The 19,445-nt window shown below is 43.7% G+C and overlaps 1 protein-coding gene across 1 annotated transcript in view; it reads right to left on the reverse strand.

Moving 5' to 3' along the window:
- RABEPK (Rab9 effector protein with kelch motifs) overlaps positions 1-19,445 on the reverse strand; it is a 1,512,433-nt gene that overhangs the window by 856,535 nt on the left and 636,453 nt on the right. Inside the window, exon 5 of the mRNA XM_044058697.1 lies at positions 4,244-4,405. Coding sequence (XP_043914632.1) covers positions 4,244-4,405 — 162 coding nt within the window. The remainder of the gene's footprint in view (positions 1-4,243; positions 4,406-19,445) is intronic.

Raw genomic sequence — 19,445 nt, forward strand, 5'->3', positions numbered from 1 at the left:
GAGAGACCATCCACCAAGCCAAGTGGTCTTTGCATGACTGTGTGATTATTATCTTGTGAGACAAAGGAAGTTGTTGAAAGGACCATTGGGTGAAAAGCATCCACTGGAGAATCCTCATGTGAAAACGAGCCAGGGGAACTAATATGATCGCTGCTGCCATGAGACCTAAGGTTTTTAGGACGAATCTGGCCTGAATCTTTCTGCATCCTAATAATACCTGTACATGTCGGCGAATGTCTACCACTCTGTCTATTGGAAGTCTTGCGGACAGATCTTTCGTATTTAATCTTGCGCCTATAAAGGTTAAACACTGACAAGGCGACAATGCAGACTTTTCGAAATTTATTGAGATACCTAGGTTGGAGCATGTTTGGATAGTATAATCCCTGGCTCTCAGCAATTGATGTCTGGTGGTAGCAGTAAGGAGCCAGTCATCTAGATATGGAAACACCTGGAATCCTTGCCATCTCAGGTGAGCGGTAACCACTGCCATGCATTTGGTGAACACCCTGGGGGCTGTGGTGAGACCAAAGGGCAGGGGTCTGAACTGGTAATGACTGGCTCCCAGCCGGAAGCGGAGAAACCTTCTGGAACGCCTGTCCATTTTGATGTGGTAGTACGCATCCTGAAGATCTATGGAGCACATCCAATTGTCCTGACCCAAAAAGGGCAGAATGGACTGAAGCGTGACCATCTGGAACTTCGTTCTTTGAACAGACTTGTTTAGTCTGCTGAGATCCAAAATGGGTCTCCAGTCCCCTGTCTTTTTTGGTACCAAAAAGAACTTTGAGTAAATTCTGGATCCTTGCTGGTCTGCTGGGACTTGTTGGATGGCCCGTTTTTTAGCAGTCTTGAAAGTTCTTGTACTGCCTGTTCCCTTAGACTGGGTGGAACATCTGGGATGGGGTTGTTTGATTTTAAGGGAGTGTGGACAAATGGGATTTTGCAACCTCCAGATATGATAGACTGTACCCATCTGTCTCGAGTGATGAGATGCCAGGCTTCTGGGTACAGAGACAACCTTCCCCCGACTGCCTCCGAAGGCGGACAGCTGGGCAGCCCCTCAAGGGTGCTGGAAGGGCTTGTCAGAGAAAGATTCTCTGCTGCTCTGATTCTGCGGACCCCCTCTGCCCCGCTGGTGGCGTCTATTGTTGTTCCCTCCTCTGCCTGTGGAGGGAAACTCGCCACGTGTGTCAGGCATGGCTCCATGGGGTTTCCAGAACCACATCTTCCCACTCTTCTGACCCTTAGGGTATGGTCTAGAGGGAGTGGAAAAACGGACTCCCACGGCAGAGAGAGTCTTGCCTTCCTGCTCACACCTGGTAAGTGTATCTTTCACCTGAGGTCCAAACAGAGCCGAACCATCAAAAGGGGTGTTGGTGAAAGACGCCTTGAAGGGATCAGCGAAGTTACATAACCGAATCCAGGCATGTCTTCTCAAAGCCACACCTGTGCCTGCGGCTTTACTTGCCCCATCAGCCGCATACGAAATGAGCCGCATGGAGGAGGTAACAATAGAATTAAGAGTCGCCAGCTGGGAGTTTATTATGTCTTGAGCCCCCGCAGCTGATGGATCTTGCAGGGTATCTCCTAGCTCCTTGAGGAGATCCTTCTGAAGACAGGTGAAGTGGCACAAATAATTTAGCGACCGCTTGGAGAAGGTCACTGAGGAAAACATCCGCTTCCCATATCTATCCATCATCCTGGACTCTTTATTAGGGGGATGGACAGGTACAGAAGTGTCAGCCAACTCCTTTTTCGTGGCAGCTGCTACCACCATGGCATCAACGGGGACACCCTTTGTCAGACACTGTTTATCTTGAGGGGCCGTAATAAACTTAGTGGGCCTGCGAGGGGTTGGTTCCAGTGTGTCCGGAGCTAACCACGCCTTCCGAGCCACCACTTCCATTAATGGATCGAAAGGCGGAGACACCCAGGAGGTGGAGGGGCGAGAACCAAATGCATCCAAGTATACCGACTCATCCTCATAAGGGTTAAGGGCAGACTAGTTCCCCCTCTGCTTAAGGATCTCAAGGATGTCTGAGAAAGAGACATCTTCAGAGGGGGATCTTGGGGACCCTTCCAAATCCTCCAAGTCAGTATCTGACATGACCGACTCTGGGGAGTCAACATGTTTTCTCTTACATTTCCTCTTTCGAGGGGGCTCCTCTGAAATCTCAGGTGAGGCCTTGGAAGAGGAAGATACACACAGTGGGGAGACCTGGAGCGTCTGATCCCCTCGCTTGGGGTCTGGAGGAGGGGCAGAGACCGAAGCAGGCACCCTGGGGGGAGGAGCTGAAGGGGCTGATCGAGGTGCGGACTCAGAAGTCAGCAAGCTCCTCATGACCTTGAAGGCGCCCCTGTCCGGCAGAGAAGAGGGCCCCTGCTCCGAGGAGACGGGAATCCTCTCCCGCACTGAAAGGGACGGCTCCGAGGCCGATGTAGGAGCCGAGCTTACCTGCGCCGAAGCTCCGAGAGGGAGAATGGGGCCGGATAAGGGTCCGATGCCACTCACCCCCTCGGAGCCGACGAGGGAGTCTCTGCGCCCAGATCCCTCCAAGGACGGAACCATTGAAGAAATCGGAGCCGATGAAGGAGCCGAAAGGGGAAGCATTGGCGCCGACGTTTCCAGGATCTGAGCCCCAACAAGCTCCAGCTCCGAACTGACAGGAGGAGTTGGAGGAGGAACTACTTCAGAAAAAGGAGCAGCCATAGCCTGATGAGGAGGGCTAGTTAACATTTTAGCCAGGGCCTGCGATTTGAGGAGTCTACTAACCACTCTCTCCAAGTCATGATCGGACAACCTCGAGGACCGAGAAGAGTGGGACCTATGGCTCCATTCAGACTGTAGCAAAGGTGATCCCAGAGCTGAGCGAATCGACTCGGGATGGCGACCTGGATCGCTTACGGCTTCCTGACGGCTCCGACACCAAGGTCGGAGCCGAGAGAGATTTTGATACTTCGGTTCCGGCCAGAACCGAAATTGAAGCAGGCACTCTACCTGGCGATGGCTCCATACTGGGAGCCGACGGCTTGGTGGGCTTAGGGGTTTTCGCTGGCTGAGACTTTGCTGGAGACCCCTCGGGTTTTAGTAACCCCCTGAGAATTAACTTGTTCCTACTCTCCTACAGGACTCTCGGACTAAAGGCATGACATACCGAGCAAGAGTCTTGCAGGAGTAGGGCACCCGAACAATAAACACAAGAAGTGTGACCGTCTGTCAGAGACATTTTCTGACAGCACGAGTCACACTTCTTGAACCCTGATACCTTGGTATCCTTTGACATGTTATAGAAAAAAGGAATACCGATGGATGAATTTTAGACTAGTGCAAAAAAACACACACACTCACACACACACACTAGTCCCACACCTTCACACAAAAAATTTAAGGTAACTATACTAACAAAACTAAGAGACTATGATCTTAGACTACAAAGGCTAAACACTACTTCCTACTGAAACAATATAAAAGGGAAGGGGATAGCCTCTAACTTAAACGGCCTACTTAGGGAGATGGGGGGGGGGACTCTCTAAGTAAAAACGAGTTTCCTAAGGGTCAGAAAACACAGGGAAAACTAAGACTAGTCAACAGTACTACTCTGATTTAACAAAAAATTTGAAAAATATACACTAAATGTTTAACTACTAAAAATACAAAAGATTAATACGACCTGAGCCAGTGAAGCGCAACCTCGTAGCTGAAGCGGCAAACGAGATCTGGGGGTCTAGCGCCAGGCATTGTGGGATATAGGGAGGCCTCAAGCCAGTAAGTAGCTCTCGAGCTTTAGAAAATGGCCGAGTCGGAGCCGAGGGTCGGCTCCGAACCCAACCAGTAAGAATGAAGGCGAGAGAGACAACTTAACATTTTGTATTATACATTTTATTGCTTACATAATTTGTACTGTGAACTTTTTGAACTTTGTACGTGTATAATTTGTACTGTGGAGCTTTTCTCCTCAGGCCTCCACTGAAAAACGGTGCAAGCTCAGTCAGACTATCCCAGTCAACAAATGTCAAATAAATAAAATGTGAACTTCACTTCATTAAATAAACTATCAATTCCATTTCTAAGTCTAAACTTAAAGTAGTCACAGATGGGAATTCTAAACAAAAGATAACCAAAATCAGTGCTTTGTTTTAACCCTGAAAGCCAGAAGAAATTATAAGTTACCTGCATTAAACAAATGAATAACTGCAGAGACTAAATATAAGGTACCATTCTTAAACAAAAGTTCTTTACCAGAGTCAAATACATGAAGCTCGGTATCGTGAACAGGCTCTGTTCCTTTGTCACCTCCTCCAAATATATAAAGGTTATTCCCAATGGCTGCAGTTGCTGTATGAAATGTTCGGGCTGATGGGGCAGTTCCACCTACTGCTGGACTTCTCCAGAAACCTTTCTCTAATTCAGAAGATGAACACAAAATACTTTACAAAGACGCACAAACAATATTAATTCACAAGCACAGGAGTACCAAAGATTAGTAAGAATTAAATATTTGCTAGTTTATGTTATTTGGTTTGTAGGAACTCTAATATTTACACACTCAGTGCAATCCTCTGCAGCAATAGCAATAACAAGTAAGAGAGACAAAGGTTGATTTGTCACCATCATTACAGCAGTGCAACAAAAATAGTTTTACTATGCTTATGGTATATCTATTGACAGACAATAAAAAGAAGGAAAACTGCTAGTCTTTCTGGTTTCTGTAGATGGCACCCTCCTCTCTCAGTCACAGGTTACAGGACAGAAGTGAATTACTTTTATAGAAGGCAAGAAAAGTACCAAATGTCATAGGACGAAACAAGAAAAGTACAATACAGTTCTATCTATGCAGGTATGCATCTAAGAAAAATCACTGGGTGTCTTTAAAAGTCTTCCAACAACTATCTCAAAAGCTTCAAAGCCCAGATTTACTGCACTACAGTTCTTACACAATAAGTACAGAATGCTGAAAAAAAATCAGTACAAAACATCATAATACTGTGAGGACACACACTGCATTATGGAGAGAGGCCATGGATGGAAATCACAGTGTGTAGTCAAGCCCACCATTTCACTTTAACATTAAATAAACTCTTCTGAGAATGAAGAAGCAGTTCAGGGCTGCAGAGAGCAAGACAAGACCAAAAACATTTTTTTTTCTGTGTCCACTCTTAGCTATCATTTGATCTTGAAAAATAACAGGAGTACTCAAATTCCCAGCAAGGCAAGCAGAGCCACTTAAATGCACTTCATAATCCTTCCATATTACCTCAAGAAAGGAGTGGGTTTCAGTGTACATTTTATATACTTACTTTTGTTGCCTGGATTAATCTCTCTAGGCCAGCAGCCTCTTTTAAGGTGAGACCTGAGATGGTATTCATGCTTTCTACAGGAAATTTTACCAGGGCATTGCAGAAATGTCCCTTCCCTTCTCTTTTCGATAGATGCCATGGGATCTTTTATATCCACCATAGTCTACCACCAAGTAAGGTAGATGGGTCATAGTTTTAACATTTCATCCAAAGGATGGCACACTCAGGACTGCAGCATCTCCATTGCGCTGCATTGCATTGCCAGTATCAGTAAATTAATCCAAACACCTGGTCTAGGAATAGAACCACAATCAAAAATATTCTGATAAACACTTTTAATAGGAAAAAAACTGTCATTTTATCATCATTCTACATTATTTACTTCTTTGTAAAAATTTTAGGAACTGCTCTGCACCATGTTATACAGCAGGAGAGTTACAACACTGTCAGCACTGTATAATGCTGCCAGTTAACTGATTCACTGTCTGGCTGGAAAACAAAAAAAGCACAGCATAATTTAACATGATATAACATAGCTTAAAAGTGTACTGGTGGTCTTCCACTTTTGATCTGAATGCTGAAGCTGCAATATATTTTGTATAAAAGAAAAAATACGTGTTCACTGAAGTTTTATTTTTTCCTGTCTGCTTAGTTTTTCTTTATGGTCATATCCACAAAATGATACTGTGAAGGTTTCAGGCAGAAATTTAAAGATATCGGCAAAGCATTCTATGAGATCAAGAATATATACCCCAAGTAGACTCCAGAGAATTTTTCCTCAGGCAAACAGTAAATTTTGGAAGTGTGAAGGGGGAAGAAAGAGGTGATTGGGAACATATTTTCTGTGAGTGCATTGAGTTGGCGGTCTTTAAGGATTCACTGTGGGATGCACTGTCGGAGATGCTGTGTGGGTGGATTGGTCTGACGAGGGGAGATGATTTTTCTGAACTATGATACAGAATTGGAATAGCCTAGACATAGTAAGGCCTTGCGATGTCTAATAATAGTTGCTGCCAAAAAGCAATTATTTGAAAATGGAAATAAAAATCTAAACCAACTATACTGGAAGTAGTGCATACAGTAACAGAGATGAAACAACTGGAATTGGGATCTTCAGAAAAGGGTAGGTGCAAATTATATAGGAAAAAAATTGTGGGAACAATACATAAAAAGAAGGAATAAGGTTTAAAAGGAGGCAGGTCGTAAAATGTTTGAGAGAGAATGATTGGGAAGATTATAAGTGATGTATAATGTCTGCAACTGGGAGTGTGTCAGTATTGTTTGTGATGTAAAATACTTGCAACTAGGATTGTATTGGTGGGTTTGTTTTCATTTATGTAAATGTATGATTGCCTATGTAGTAAGTGATGGTTTAATAAAGATGTTTCTGGTTTAATAAAGATGTTTCTTGTTTAAAAAAAAAAAGGCAAGAATTGAACAATTTATGTAATATTGCTTAGATTATATGATATATAACAATATATGTGAAGTATAATGTTTATCATGTTACTATAGTTTGATTACTTTTATATCAATGTAAATTTGCCTGTGTCACAAATGATAATTCAAGAAAGGTGTTTGGAAAAAAAAAGAAAATGAAAAAAAACATCATCTGGAAAATGAGTTTATTACAAATACTTAAGCACTTTCCTTCAATGGCACTCTTTGGAATGTCAACAGACTAAATAATATTAATGCACAACTTAAATACACAGAACATTTACAGGACAATTAAACACACTGCATGACACACATAAAAATCATAAGATTAAAATACATAAAAAAGTATGCATGAACAGATATATGCTAAAATTACTTATTTAGCTGTAACATTTGATGTTAAGATTATCATTTAAACCATGTAATTTATGTGCTACTAGCAACAAAGTACAATTGCGTATCACTGTTGCAGTCATCACACTTAGGTTATCTGCCTGCAGGTAGCCCTCAGTCGGCCTGAATACCAGAGACTTAGTACTTCTGCGTCATTTGCTGTCACTCCAGGTATGACGTCAGGTCGTCAGGGGTATAAAAACAGGCAGCCGACGCCATTACATCAGTTTTTCTTGCCCCAAATGTCAGGAGACTCCAAATAGGGAGCTAAGCTATGGTGGAAAAAATCACCACTAGTAAAAAGTAAATACCAATACCAGTATCCCTGCAAGGGGTGAGTAGTATACACAGAGAGGAGAGAGACAGAGGGAGAGAGAGAGCAGGGGGCTGGAGGGAGGGAAACCAGTACTGCAACAGTGAATACACTCGAACATCTACATTTATGGTAAATGTACACAACTGTACTATGTTCTTCGTGTTTCACTGTTGCAGTAATCACACTAAGGTTGATTCCCAAAGCTGAAGAAAGGGTGGAGGAAGTGTTTGGGCTGGCTAGAATGCCCTGCAGGACTGCAGTTGCAAAACCTGCCCTGGATATGGAAAATATATGCAGGTGGTAATGCTTGGTGAATGCGTGTACAGAACTCCAGGTAGCAGCCTCCAGAATGTCCCTGGTAGGGAATCCCCTGAGGAATGCTGTAGAGGTAGACGTTGCCCTAGTGGAATGCGTTCTGACCCCCGGTGTTTGTAGGAGAAATAGGTACAGTGTGCTATTCATTTGGAAATTGTCTGTTTTGAAATGGCCTTGCCCTCTGCCCCTGGTGCAAAACTGAGTAATAACTGGTCGGATTTCCTGAAGGGCTTAGTCCTATCCAGGTAAAATCTGAGCTGTCTGTGCACATCCAAGGAGTGCAGGATCCTTTCCCCTTTATTTTGAGGATTAGGAAAGAAGGTTGACAAATGAATAAATTGGTTGATAGCCACGCTGGACACCACTTTGGGCATACAGGAAGGATTAGTTCTGTAGGAGACCCTGTCAGCATGGAAAATAATGAAGGGTTCCACTGCCATAACTGCTTGTAGCTCAGACACTCTTCTCGCTGAAGTGATGGCCAGGAGCAATGCTGTTTTCCAAGAGAGGAATTTTAAGTCTGCTGATGCTGCAGGCTCAAAAGGGGCTAGTGTGAGCTTTTCCAGTACAAAGTTAAGGTCCCAAGCAGGGGTGGACGCTCTCCTTGGTGGCCTCAAGTTATTTGCCCCTCTCAGGAACTGTATGATGAGAGGGTAAGAGAATAGGGGTGGCTCAGAGTTGTAATGAGCTGTGATGGCACAGGCATGAATCTTAATGGAGGAGAAGGAAAGGTTTCTGTGGAGCAGGTCCGCTAAATAATCCAGGATTAGAGGTAGGGAGGGCAGAGTTGTATCCTCTCCTTTAGATTGAATCCAGGAGCAATACCTTTTCCACTTATCAGCATAGGATTTCCTTGTACTGGGTCATCTGGCTTCAAGAATGACATCCAGCACCTGCTTTCTTAGGCTGGTCACTGGGGGAGAATTCAAGGAATAAGCCAGGCTGCAAGATTTAAGGTTTGCAGTTGCGGATGCAAGATCTGTTTCCCCCCTGCTGAGTAAGCAGGGTCAGGCTCTGGGGTAGTTGCCAGGGTAGTACCAGTGACAGGCTGCACAGGACTGGGTACTAGTGCTGGCGTGGCCAGTCTGGGGCAATCAGAATTGTTCTTGGTCTGTCCTGTCTTATCTTCAGCAAAATTCTTGAGAGAAGGGGCACAAGGGGAAATGCACAGAATGAGAGGTTTACTCACTGGAAGGATAGGGCATCCACTTTCCAGGCCCTGCTGTGAGGTGTCCTGGTGAAGAATTTGCTGAGCTGGTGACTGCAGGGGGAGGCAAAGAGATTCACCTCTGGGGGCCCCCATTTCTGAATCAGAAGGCTGAAGGTGCTGGCGTCTAATTGCCACTCGTGTGGGTCTAGGAGATTTCTGCTTAAGTGGTCTGCTAGTGAGTTTTGTTTGCCTGGCAGGAATTGAGCTTGCAGATGGACCTGCATGTCCAAGGCCGTGTTCCACAGGGCCATGTCTAGCCTGCAGAGTGGGTAAAAGCGAGTTCCCCCCTGCTTGTTGATGTACCACATAACTGTGGTGTTGTCTGTTTTTATTAGCAGGGATCCTGGTGAGAGTAGGGATCTGAAAGCTGCTAGAGCATGCTGAACAGCTAGCATCTCTTTTTGACTGATGTGCAGATGAATTTGAATTGGGCTCCAGTGTCCCTGAATGCACTTGTCGTCCAGGTGTGCCCCCAGGCATAGTCTGATGTGTCTGTGGTTGGGGTTTGGGTGGCATGAGGTTGAGTAAAGGACAGTCCCTTGTTGTGGTTGCATGCTGCTGCCCACCAAAGAAACTCTGTCCTTAGACAAGGTATGATAGGAATGACAGTTTCCAGTTCCTGAGAATGTTGGCACCAAAGACGTTTTAAGTACCATTGAAGTTTCCTCATATGCAGTCCGGCATATGGAATTAGTAGGATACATGAGGCCATGAACCCTACAGCCTAAAGGATTTTCCTTGTGGATAGCAGGGTTCTGGTGGCCATTTGAGTGAAGTAGTCTGTCAGATAGGCTTGTTTTTCTGGAGTAAGGAATGCCATCTGGGATGCTGTGTCCAAGCTTGCTCCCAGGAATATAATCTTTTGATTTATTTTCATTGACAGTGTACCCCAGGGAGGTTAGAAGGTTTTTTTACAAATGTCAGGTGCTGCAACAGCATTTCCTGACTGTCTGCCTGAATCAGGCAGTCGTCCACGTATGGGTAAATTTGAATTTTTCTCTGTCTGCAGTAGGCAATGGCTGGAGCCAGACATTTTGTGAATACTCTGGAAGCAGTGGATAAGCCAAAGGGAAATGCAGAGAACTGATAATGCATAGATCCTGCCCTGAAGCGTAGATATTTCCTGCAAGAGTCCCTGATAGGGATGTGCAGATAGGCTTCTTTTAAGTCTAGGGTGGCTAACCAAGCATCTTTGGCCAGCATAGGAAGAAGCTGCTGCAGGGTGAGCATTTTGAATTTTGGTACCACCAGGAAGGTGTTTAGAATGGAAAGATCTAGGATTGGGTGCCAAGTGCCCTCTTTTCTGGGTACCAGGAAGAGTTTGGAATAGAACCCTTGACCTATCTGTTCTGCAGGAACAGGATGAATTGCCCTTATAGAGAGCAGGGATTAAACTTGGTTTTGTGCCTCTGCCCACTGGTTTGTAAAATTTGTACCCCTGGCATACAATGTTGAGGACCCATCGGTCTTTGGTGATGGAAGCCCAGTTTTTTGCATAATGGGCAAGTTTTCCTCCTAGGGGCACAAGCAGATGGAAAGAGGTGGGGAGCGGAGTTGAGAAGTCATTGTGAATTCTTTCCATAAGGGTGTGGCTTAGCACTCCCTGTTTTTGAAGTGGAGGCACTCCATTGCTTAGATCTCTGCATACCCTGAGACTGTAGTCTGGGGGGGGTCTGTTTCCCCTGCGTCTAGTTTGAGGGGGCTGGAAAGGACCAATATTTCGAGGGGCAATGCCTACTGAATCTAGGAGGCTATACTTGCAAGAAGTCTTTGACTGTCTGCATAGATTTAGATTTTTCTTCCATCTTTTTAAGAACCTCTTCTGCTTTGGTGCCAAACAGATTGTCCTTGTTCAAAGGAGTGTCCAGTAATTTTGATTTGACATGGTCTGGCAAGGTCTGCTCCTTAAGCCAAACATGTCTTCTCAGTACAGAACCAGTGACTGCTGCCCTGCAAGATGCTTCTAGGGCGTCAAAGCCACATTGCAAAGTATGCTTGCTGACTTGTCTTGCAGAATGCATAAGCTATTGTAATTCTTTATTTTCTGCAGTCTGTAAAGGTAGCTATTTTTTGCTTAATATGTTCCATAATATTTTGTTGGTACTTCAGCATGTGAAACTGGCAATTCAAAGCCCTAATGGCGAGAGTTGCAGAGGTGTATACTTTCTTACCCCCATCTGTCTAAAGCTCTGGAATCCCTGTCCGAAGGGTGGGATTCTTGGCTGTAGTTGTTTTGATACCTTTAGGCCCCTGGGAGATGATCTCTGAGTAGCAGTAGGATTTTTGAAAAGGAATTAGTGAGAGTCAGGAACTCTGTAGTACCTGTCTAGTTTCCTAGGAGCAGGGGGTAAGGTATTAGGAGTTAAACTGGATTCCACAAAGACATCATCCACAACATCCAGGACTGGAGGAATTGCTAAAGGCCTATGTTGTGGCAAATCTAGAAATTCTCTGAGTCTCTTTTTGGACTGAGGATAGTCTTGGCATTTCCAGTGGAAATCCTCTCTTAAAGTATGTAAAGTTTCACCAAAAGAAAAATCCTTTGGGGGAGAAGCAGAGGGAATGGATTCCTCTGCATCTGAATCCTCATAAGCAGATAAAGGCATGTCTTCATAATCAGATACTTCAGAGTCGTCGGACTCTTGGTCTGTTAAAGCTTTGGGGACAGGTCTCTTTCTCTTAGCAGGGGAAGGCTGACTTCCCCTAATCAGCATAATAAGGTCTGCTGACATTTTAAGCATTTGATGTTGTGGCAAGGAAGCAGGTGCATGAGTTTGGGTCGTCGTTTTTTTTAGGCATAGCGCGTACTCTTGGCCTTAGAAACTCGGTAGTTTTAGACAGAACTAAAGATGCAAAAGAAGTCATTGGTTTGTGTCGAATTGGTAATGTGAAGAACTTCCTGAGAAGCCAGTGCCTGCTCAGTGGCTCCGGATGCATCCAAGGTAGAGACATCCACAGGTTCCGTAGTCGAAAAAGAGTCTCGCGGCATACCGGATTCCAAACGGGTCTCGGTAGAGGCCTGCAAATCCACTGAAGCGGGCATCAGGGGCTGCAAAAGCGCCTCACTAAGTACCGATGAACTGGCGATTAGCTTAACGGAAGCGTTTTGGACCTGTGCGGTCTGTCTCTGTCTTTATCCTTACGTTTTTTCAGAAGATCGGTAGTCAAATGGCTTACCGAAGCCTTTTCGGAATACGGAGATCGAGAACGAAAGTATTTAGTGACAATAAGGGCCCGGCGACGAATAGTTCGGTCATTGAACAAGGCACAAAACCAAAAGCGAGGTACGTCATGGTCTAGGCCTAAACAGGTGACGCAGTAAGAATAGAAATCTCGGTGTGGTATTTGCTTTCCACAGGCAAGGCAATTGTTAACTTTTTCTGACATCAGTTAGAGCAAGAAAAAAGGATCCCCAATGGGGTACTTAGCTTTAGAAGACTTCAGGATAATTAAATTCGGAAATGAAAACTCAGGTAGCGGCCGACCTGCACTCATGTGAACTGCTTCTGCTTCGGGCTTCTCGGCAAGAAAGATGGATGTAATGGCATCAGTTGCCTGTTTTTATACCCCTAACAACCTGACGTCAGACCTGGAGCGACAGCAACCGACACAGAAATACTAAGTATCTGGTATTCGGCTGACTGAGGGCTACCTGCAGGCAGATAACCCAAGTATGATGACTGCAACAGTAAAACACGAAGAACATCTGCTAGTTCAGTTCTCTAATTTAAAGCATATTATTAATGACCACTTTTCTGTAATCACTAACAACCTGATGAAAGAAAAACGTCTTACTGCTAGTACATTCCTGGTTATGTTTAAACAAATCATTTCATCTTTCTTTTTACTGTTTATACATGTTCGTTAATTCTTAAGTTCCCATAATGTTTTCAATGACATACAGTTTATCACTATTTAAGCATCTGACTACACAAACACAAGTAGTACAACATGCGCAGTATGATCTAACAGCAGTTGCATGATCCACATGCACCATATTAGGTGCCAGATCTGTATCAGTGAAACAACACCAAGTACAGAAAACTGAAAGTTACGTATTTATCATAAGAACAGATCCTTTAATTCCAGTCCATCTGACATGGAATATGGGTCATCGACTCACTTGTTGTATCCAATCCAGAAGACTTAGTTCTCCAGCCTCAAACCCCTTGAAGAATATCTCTTCCCGTAATCTCCTGCTCTCCCTGATTACCTAAGGTCTATTTGGGGCATAAGAGCACAGACCTCTATACTCGAGCAAATAAGGAACATAAGCTCTTTCAGAAGATCCTTCAGATCACATAAAATGGAAGGGGAAAGGAGGGTGGGTTGTCATATCAGACAAACTGGAATGAAAGGATTGATCATTGTGGTAAGTACAAAACTTTCATATCCTACTCATTCAGTCCATACGATCTGAAATATAGGTCAGAATCCCATCTTGCATTGGCCCTTGATGGCACTATTACAGGAACCTCTTCAAGATGGAAGCCTTGAAAGATGCTCTAGCGACACAATCCATCTCGTAATGCTTGATAAATGTATACATAGAATACCAGGTAGCAGCCTCACAACTGTCCTGCAAGGAAGGGAATCTGAAGAAGGCTGAAAAGGTTGCCACAACCCTTGTGGAATGTGCTTCTGGTCTGGAAGGGAGAGGTCTGTCGTTCAGAGTATACACATACAAAATGCAACCTAACAGCCATCTACAAAGCAAGACATTAGGTACTTTATGTCCCAACTTACTGTGATCAAAGGAAATGAAAAGCCGCTCATCCTTTCTGTAGGATTCCATTCTGTGTAGGTAGGAGCATAGCAATCTATGTAAATCCAAGGTTTGCAATATACTCTCCTTTATCTTGATAATGAGGAAAGACAAACAGGAAGAAAACTCATAAGTGAATAGGTTGGGAAATGTTTGATTCTAAAGCTACCTTGGGAATAAAAGGTTTGTTCTCAAGGAAACTGTCTTTATGAAAACCTAAGTAAGGAGGAGGCAAGGACAGGGCATGAAATTCTCTTGGCAGAAGTAATGGCCACCAAACATGTGGTTTTCCAAAGAAGGAACTTAAGGTCTGCCAAGGAAGTAAGTTGGAATGGTGGCATAGTGAGAGTTTCTAGGATGAAACTGAGGCCCGAAGGAGGAGCTGTTTTTTTAATGGGTGGCCTCAGTAGAAAAGAACCTTTAAGGAATAACTTACATAATCTGTAAGAAGCTAAGGAGCATTCCTGAAAACCAACATGAAAGAAGGAAATAGCCACCAATTGTACCTTGATGGTGGGAAAACTTGAACTTGAATCAAAGAGAGTCTAGAAATTGTAGAATGTCTACTACAGATGCTGAATAGGGTTTGATATTTTGAGGGCAGGCACAAGAAGCAAATCTCTTCCACTTGCTGCAAGAAATCTTCCAAGTACAGACATTTTGAGAAGCTGATATTATTCTGATTACTTCCTGAGGGAGTGAGTCATCTTTTGTCATTAGTGGAATTGGAGAAAACAAGCAGTCAGTTTCAAGCTGTAAAGGTTTGAATGAGGCTCCTCAGAGGGATGGGAGACAACATCCACAACTGGATCCAGTAGCCAAGGGGTGTCTTCAGATGTGGCCTTAGAAGGGGAAACCATATTTGTCTGGGCCAATAAGGGGCTATGAGGATGACTGTTGCCTTGCACCTGCTGGCTTTCTGTAAAAACTTGGACATAAGGAAAAGAGTAGGACATGCTTAAAGGAGACCAGGGTGACCACTGTAGAGATACAGCATTCCTTGGTGGGTGGCCCAGAAGGGGGGGATCAAGACAAAGTAAATGCTGTATTTAGTGCTATGAGAGGTGACAAACTGATCACAGTAAGACATGCCCCAGTGACTGAAAATGTGCTTGGCTGTCATTGGATTTACAGACTACTCATAAGGCATTAGAAAATCTCTGCTAAGCTTCTCCACAACTGGAACCCCCTGGTATGTGTGTGCTGCAATCAAAAAGTGGTGCAAGGCCATTGCCCACTGCCAGACCCACAAAGCTTCTGGACATAAAGAATAGGATCTGGTTCCCCCTTGCTCGCTGATGCACCAAGCTACTGTCATATTGTCTGCTTGGTTGGATGTCACGTCCTGAAGGAGAATGTCCTGAAGTTCCCTCAATACTAGGAAGAATGCCCTCAACTTCAAGACATTTATGTCAAAGTTCGCCTTGCTGTCTGTCCACAAACCTTGGATCATCTTCCCTTCAAAATGTGCCCTATCCACTCAAGGGAGGATGCATCAGTGGCCACTGTCACTACTGGAGATGGGGTCTGAAACTGTCTGCCTGTGTGAATTAAAGGGAAATTAAGCCACCATAGTTAGTGTCTCCTGCATGAGGTGGTAACAACTGTCTTGGACACAGGATGAATACTCTGACATCACTCGCTGTGAAGTAACTATTGTAAAATTATCATGTAAAAATGGGAAAATTCCAGCATCAAGACTGAGGAAGCCATCAACCCAGGGACTCTGAGGATTAAGGCCACTGTTGGATGGAAGCTGCTTAATAAAAGGCTGACTGAAGCCAATCATATGAACAAGGGAACTCTTGTGCCCCTGAAGCTGCAGATGAGCTGCTATGACAACTATGACTTTGGTGAATACCCTGTGGGCTGTAGTGAGCCTAAATGGTAGCACACACTATATTAATAATGACTGGTCTCTGTTTGGAAGTGCAAAAATTTCTTGGACTCCCTTGCTATTTTTATGTGAGGGTAGGTGGCCTGGAGAGCCACTAAACATAACTACTGATTCTGTCTGAAGCAGGATAAGACTGACTACACTGTGACCATCCTGAATGGCATCTTTTTGACAAAAATATGTTTACAAGACAGATCCAGAAGATACCTGCGGTCCGTGGACTACTTTGGAACCAAAAATTATTTTGGATAAAATTCTGGCTCTGTCTGATCTGTAGTGACTTTTTGGATGGTTCATTTTGCCAGCACAGAGGAAATCTCATTTAGTGTGCTTTTTGCCTGGTTGGTGGAACATCTGGAAATGGTGATGGGGAAGGCTTTTTTTATTTTCTAAAAAGAGAATATAGTAGCCTCTGGCTGTCTTCCTTCCTACCCAGTTGTCTAGGGTGATGGCAAATCACAAGTCTGGGAAGATGGAGAGACGTCCCTTGACTGCCTACAGAATGGAGCAGTCAAGCAGACTTTCAGGGGTTTTCACAGCGTGCAATTGCTTTTTTATGTAGAAATAAAACTTTGTTTCACCACATGAAACTTGATCTTTAGGAGTTTGCTGAATGTGGCCTCTTTCAGAGGGGTTGTGAGGAATCCTCTCTATCCTCTCAGTCGGTATCAGGAGTAGGGGGCTCTGACTGAGAGTCAAGGTGTTTCCTATTACATGTCCTATTTCTTGCATTTCAGAGGATGAGTCTCCTGAATCCTCAGAGGACCTAGACTATTTCTGTGCAGTTGGTTTTGGGCCACTGGAACTACTCTGGCCCACGGACGTTTGATGAGAGGGATCAACAGATGAAGCAGAGACCAAAGGAACCTGAGGATCTCTTGGTTTGGAGGATGATATCATTCTCCAAGTGCCTAGAAAGCTGACCTGAAGTCTGCTGGATCCAAAAAAATCCCTCTGATAGACAGCTTGGTCCCTTCCTCAGGGTAACAGTCATAATTAAGGAGTGACTCCTGGACCCAAAAGGGAGGCCACTTCCAATGCAGGAACATGAACTGAAGAATTAAAAGGCCAATGACTTTGAAACCTATGACTGAACAGAGGGCAATGGCTCTGCAGAAGGAGCAGAAATTGACAACCTGAGTCCTTGGATCCAAAATTCAAATGGTTCCGCAGATGCAGGATCCATGTGAGTCAGATCCAATACCCTTGGTGCCAAACAGGATAAGAGTACTGGGCCTTGGGTTGCAGGCTCTGGAATGAGCAATGACTTTGAACACACTGGCACTGAGAGGTGGACTGGTGAGACAGCAAGGATGGGCAGGTTATGGCTGGATCCAACCACCCTTAGAACATAGGGCAATGGAATAATGCCGATCTCAGGCTCAGTTCTTAGAAACTTCTGTATCAAATGGTCCATATCTGCTTCCAAAGTACTACTGAATGACCTGAAGGAACGGAGTGAAAGAGCAAAAGGCAGCCTACACATCGGATGCTCCAGCTTGCTGGAAATCTTGGGAGGAGAGTCCTAAATGCAAATTGGATCCGTAAGCTCCAGATCCAGAGGTAGATTGAAAAGGGGTGTCCAAGCTTTTACTTCCTCTGTCCTCAGAACCTTAGATACAGAAGGTGGAGCCAATGAATCACTGGGAAGTTCTTAGGATCCATATCTTTAGATTTGTAAGGCTTCTCTGAAGCGTTTTTGGAACTGGCGGTGTCCGGATCTGGTAGCAGGAGACATTTAAATATTAACTTATTTCTCCTGTCCGACAAAGCAGTGGCTCCAAACCCAGCACAAATTTCACAGTCTGCTGACCAATAAGCCACTCTTAGACACACCACACACAAGTTGTGGGGATCTTGTGGTGGTATTTTGTGACATCACTTTGAGCACTTTTTAAAAATTGACTGTTTCTCCATGACTGACAACACTATGCTGATCCCGAGAAAATATCTAAGTATTTGTAAACTGCCAAGTTATCACAATGATTATACTATTCCTAAGAGAGAAACTATCACAACAATGACACACTAAGCAGAAACTTTTCTATAGACACTATTATAATATTTCTGTGAACAAATTAAGAACTATAATAAACATGCACATACAGTATCACTTTTAAGATAACAACAAGCTTTCTACTACTAATTTATTTATTATTTATTTGACATTTGTTAACCAGATTGGTCCAACTGAACCAGAAGCCCATTTTCAGTGGATAACTGAGGAGAAAAGCTCCATTGTAATACAAACAAAAATGATAAGTACAAAGCTATACAAAATATGAAGGGATGGTAACATAAGGCAGTACTAAGCAGTTACATAAGACAGAGAAATAATGTACAAAGTAGTCAGGCAAGGTGTACAAAAAAGAAAATCAAGAGTGTGATAATATACTACAGATGATACATGGCCATTAACTATAAAGGTATTTACAAAAATTGTGGTTACAAAAAAGTAAAGTATACATATTTACATAGATTGTAGCTGAACATGAAAGTGTAGTATGGCATTTATATGAAAGAGAAGCAGAGAGATGTGAGTTATCACAGTGAGAAGAAGTAAAGAATAAAAAAATAAGGTGGCGGATAGAGACAGAGGACGGTGGGGGGGGGGGGGTTAGGTAGGGTCTTAACAGGGCCAGAGCCATGTGTTTAACAGGGAGTGTTTTAGCTCTTTTTTGAAATGTTTTGGGTGTGAGATATTTCTTACATGAGAGGGGAGTTTGTTCCAGGCCTGGGACACTGAGTATTTGTATAGGAGTTTGCCAATGCTTTTATTGGGTTTGTAGATATCAAGGAGATGTTGATCGGAGCTATGGAGAGGACAATTGGGAGCATAGCAGGATACAATGGAGGAGAGGGAGGGGCAGGCAGTAGGTATGTAGAGTATCGAATGTTTGATCTGTAGCTGTGACAGTAGGAGTTGTTGGGGGAATTCTAGCCAATTTAGTTTTTTTAGGGCATGGCAATGGTGAGATTTGTAAGGCAGGTTTGTGGCAAATCTACTTCAAACCACAAAGAAGAAACACTGAAATGGCCCGTAATCAGGAACTGCAAGCTGGCACCAACCACAAGAAACAATGACAATTTATCTAGGTTTCGTCTTTATTCACAGACTTCTTCAGAATGAACTGGAGACTGGGACTGGAGTTGTGTTCAATTTGAGTAAGTCTGTAGATAGAGTCTATAAAGTAATTGATAAGAAGGTTGGCAGTTTCTTGGGGGTTATTATTTGAGAAGGGGTTAGGGGTAGTAGGATTTCCAGGGTGAAGTATTTTATTGAAGGTGTTCCAGAATTTTTTTGGATTAGAGTATTGGCAGGATTGGGCTGGGCTGTATTGTAGAATTGTTCCTTGTCTCTATTTATTTGTTTTTTTATGAGGTTTCAGTGTTCTTTATAATTATGGAGAAGTGATGATAATTTGGATTTAAACCAGGATTTCCAGACACTATCTCTTTTATGCATAAGTGAGCGAGTATCTTTTGTAAGTCAGGGGGTGTAGTTAGCTTTTATCCTAATTTTTCTTACGGGTGCTTGAGAGTTAAGAATGTCAAGGAAAGTGTGGTTGAAGTTTTGAACTGCTTCACTGAGGGGAAGGTGAAGGAGGCAGGACCAGTTAATGGATGAAAGCCTAGAGTTAAATGCTTCACCATTAATGCATGAAAGTTTTCGGCAGTCTCTGTATAAGTGTGCGTTGTGTGGTTGGACAAAGTGTCTTTCGATATGGGTGGGAAGATGGTCACTCAAGGTGTCTGGTAAGGTACAGGGGTTGTATGGATTCAGTCAAGGATTCAGCTGGTATTAGAG

This window comes from Protopterus annectens, chromosome 16.part0 (assembly GCF_019279795.1).
Source record: "Protopterus annectens isolate FY-2018-M chromosome 16.part0, PAN1.0, whole genome shotgun sequence".
In the NCBI taxonomy this organism is placed as follows: domain Eukaryota; kingdom Metazoa; phylum Chordata; order Ceratodontiformes; family Protopteridae; genus Protopterus; species Protopterus annectens.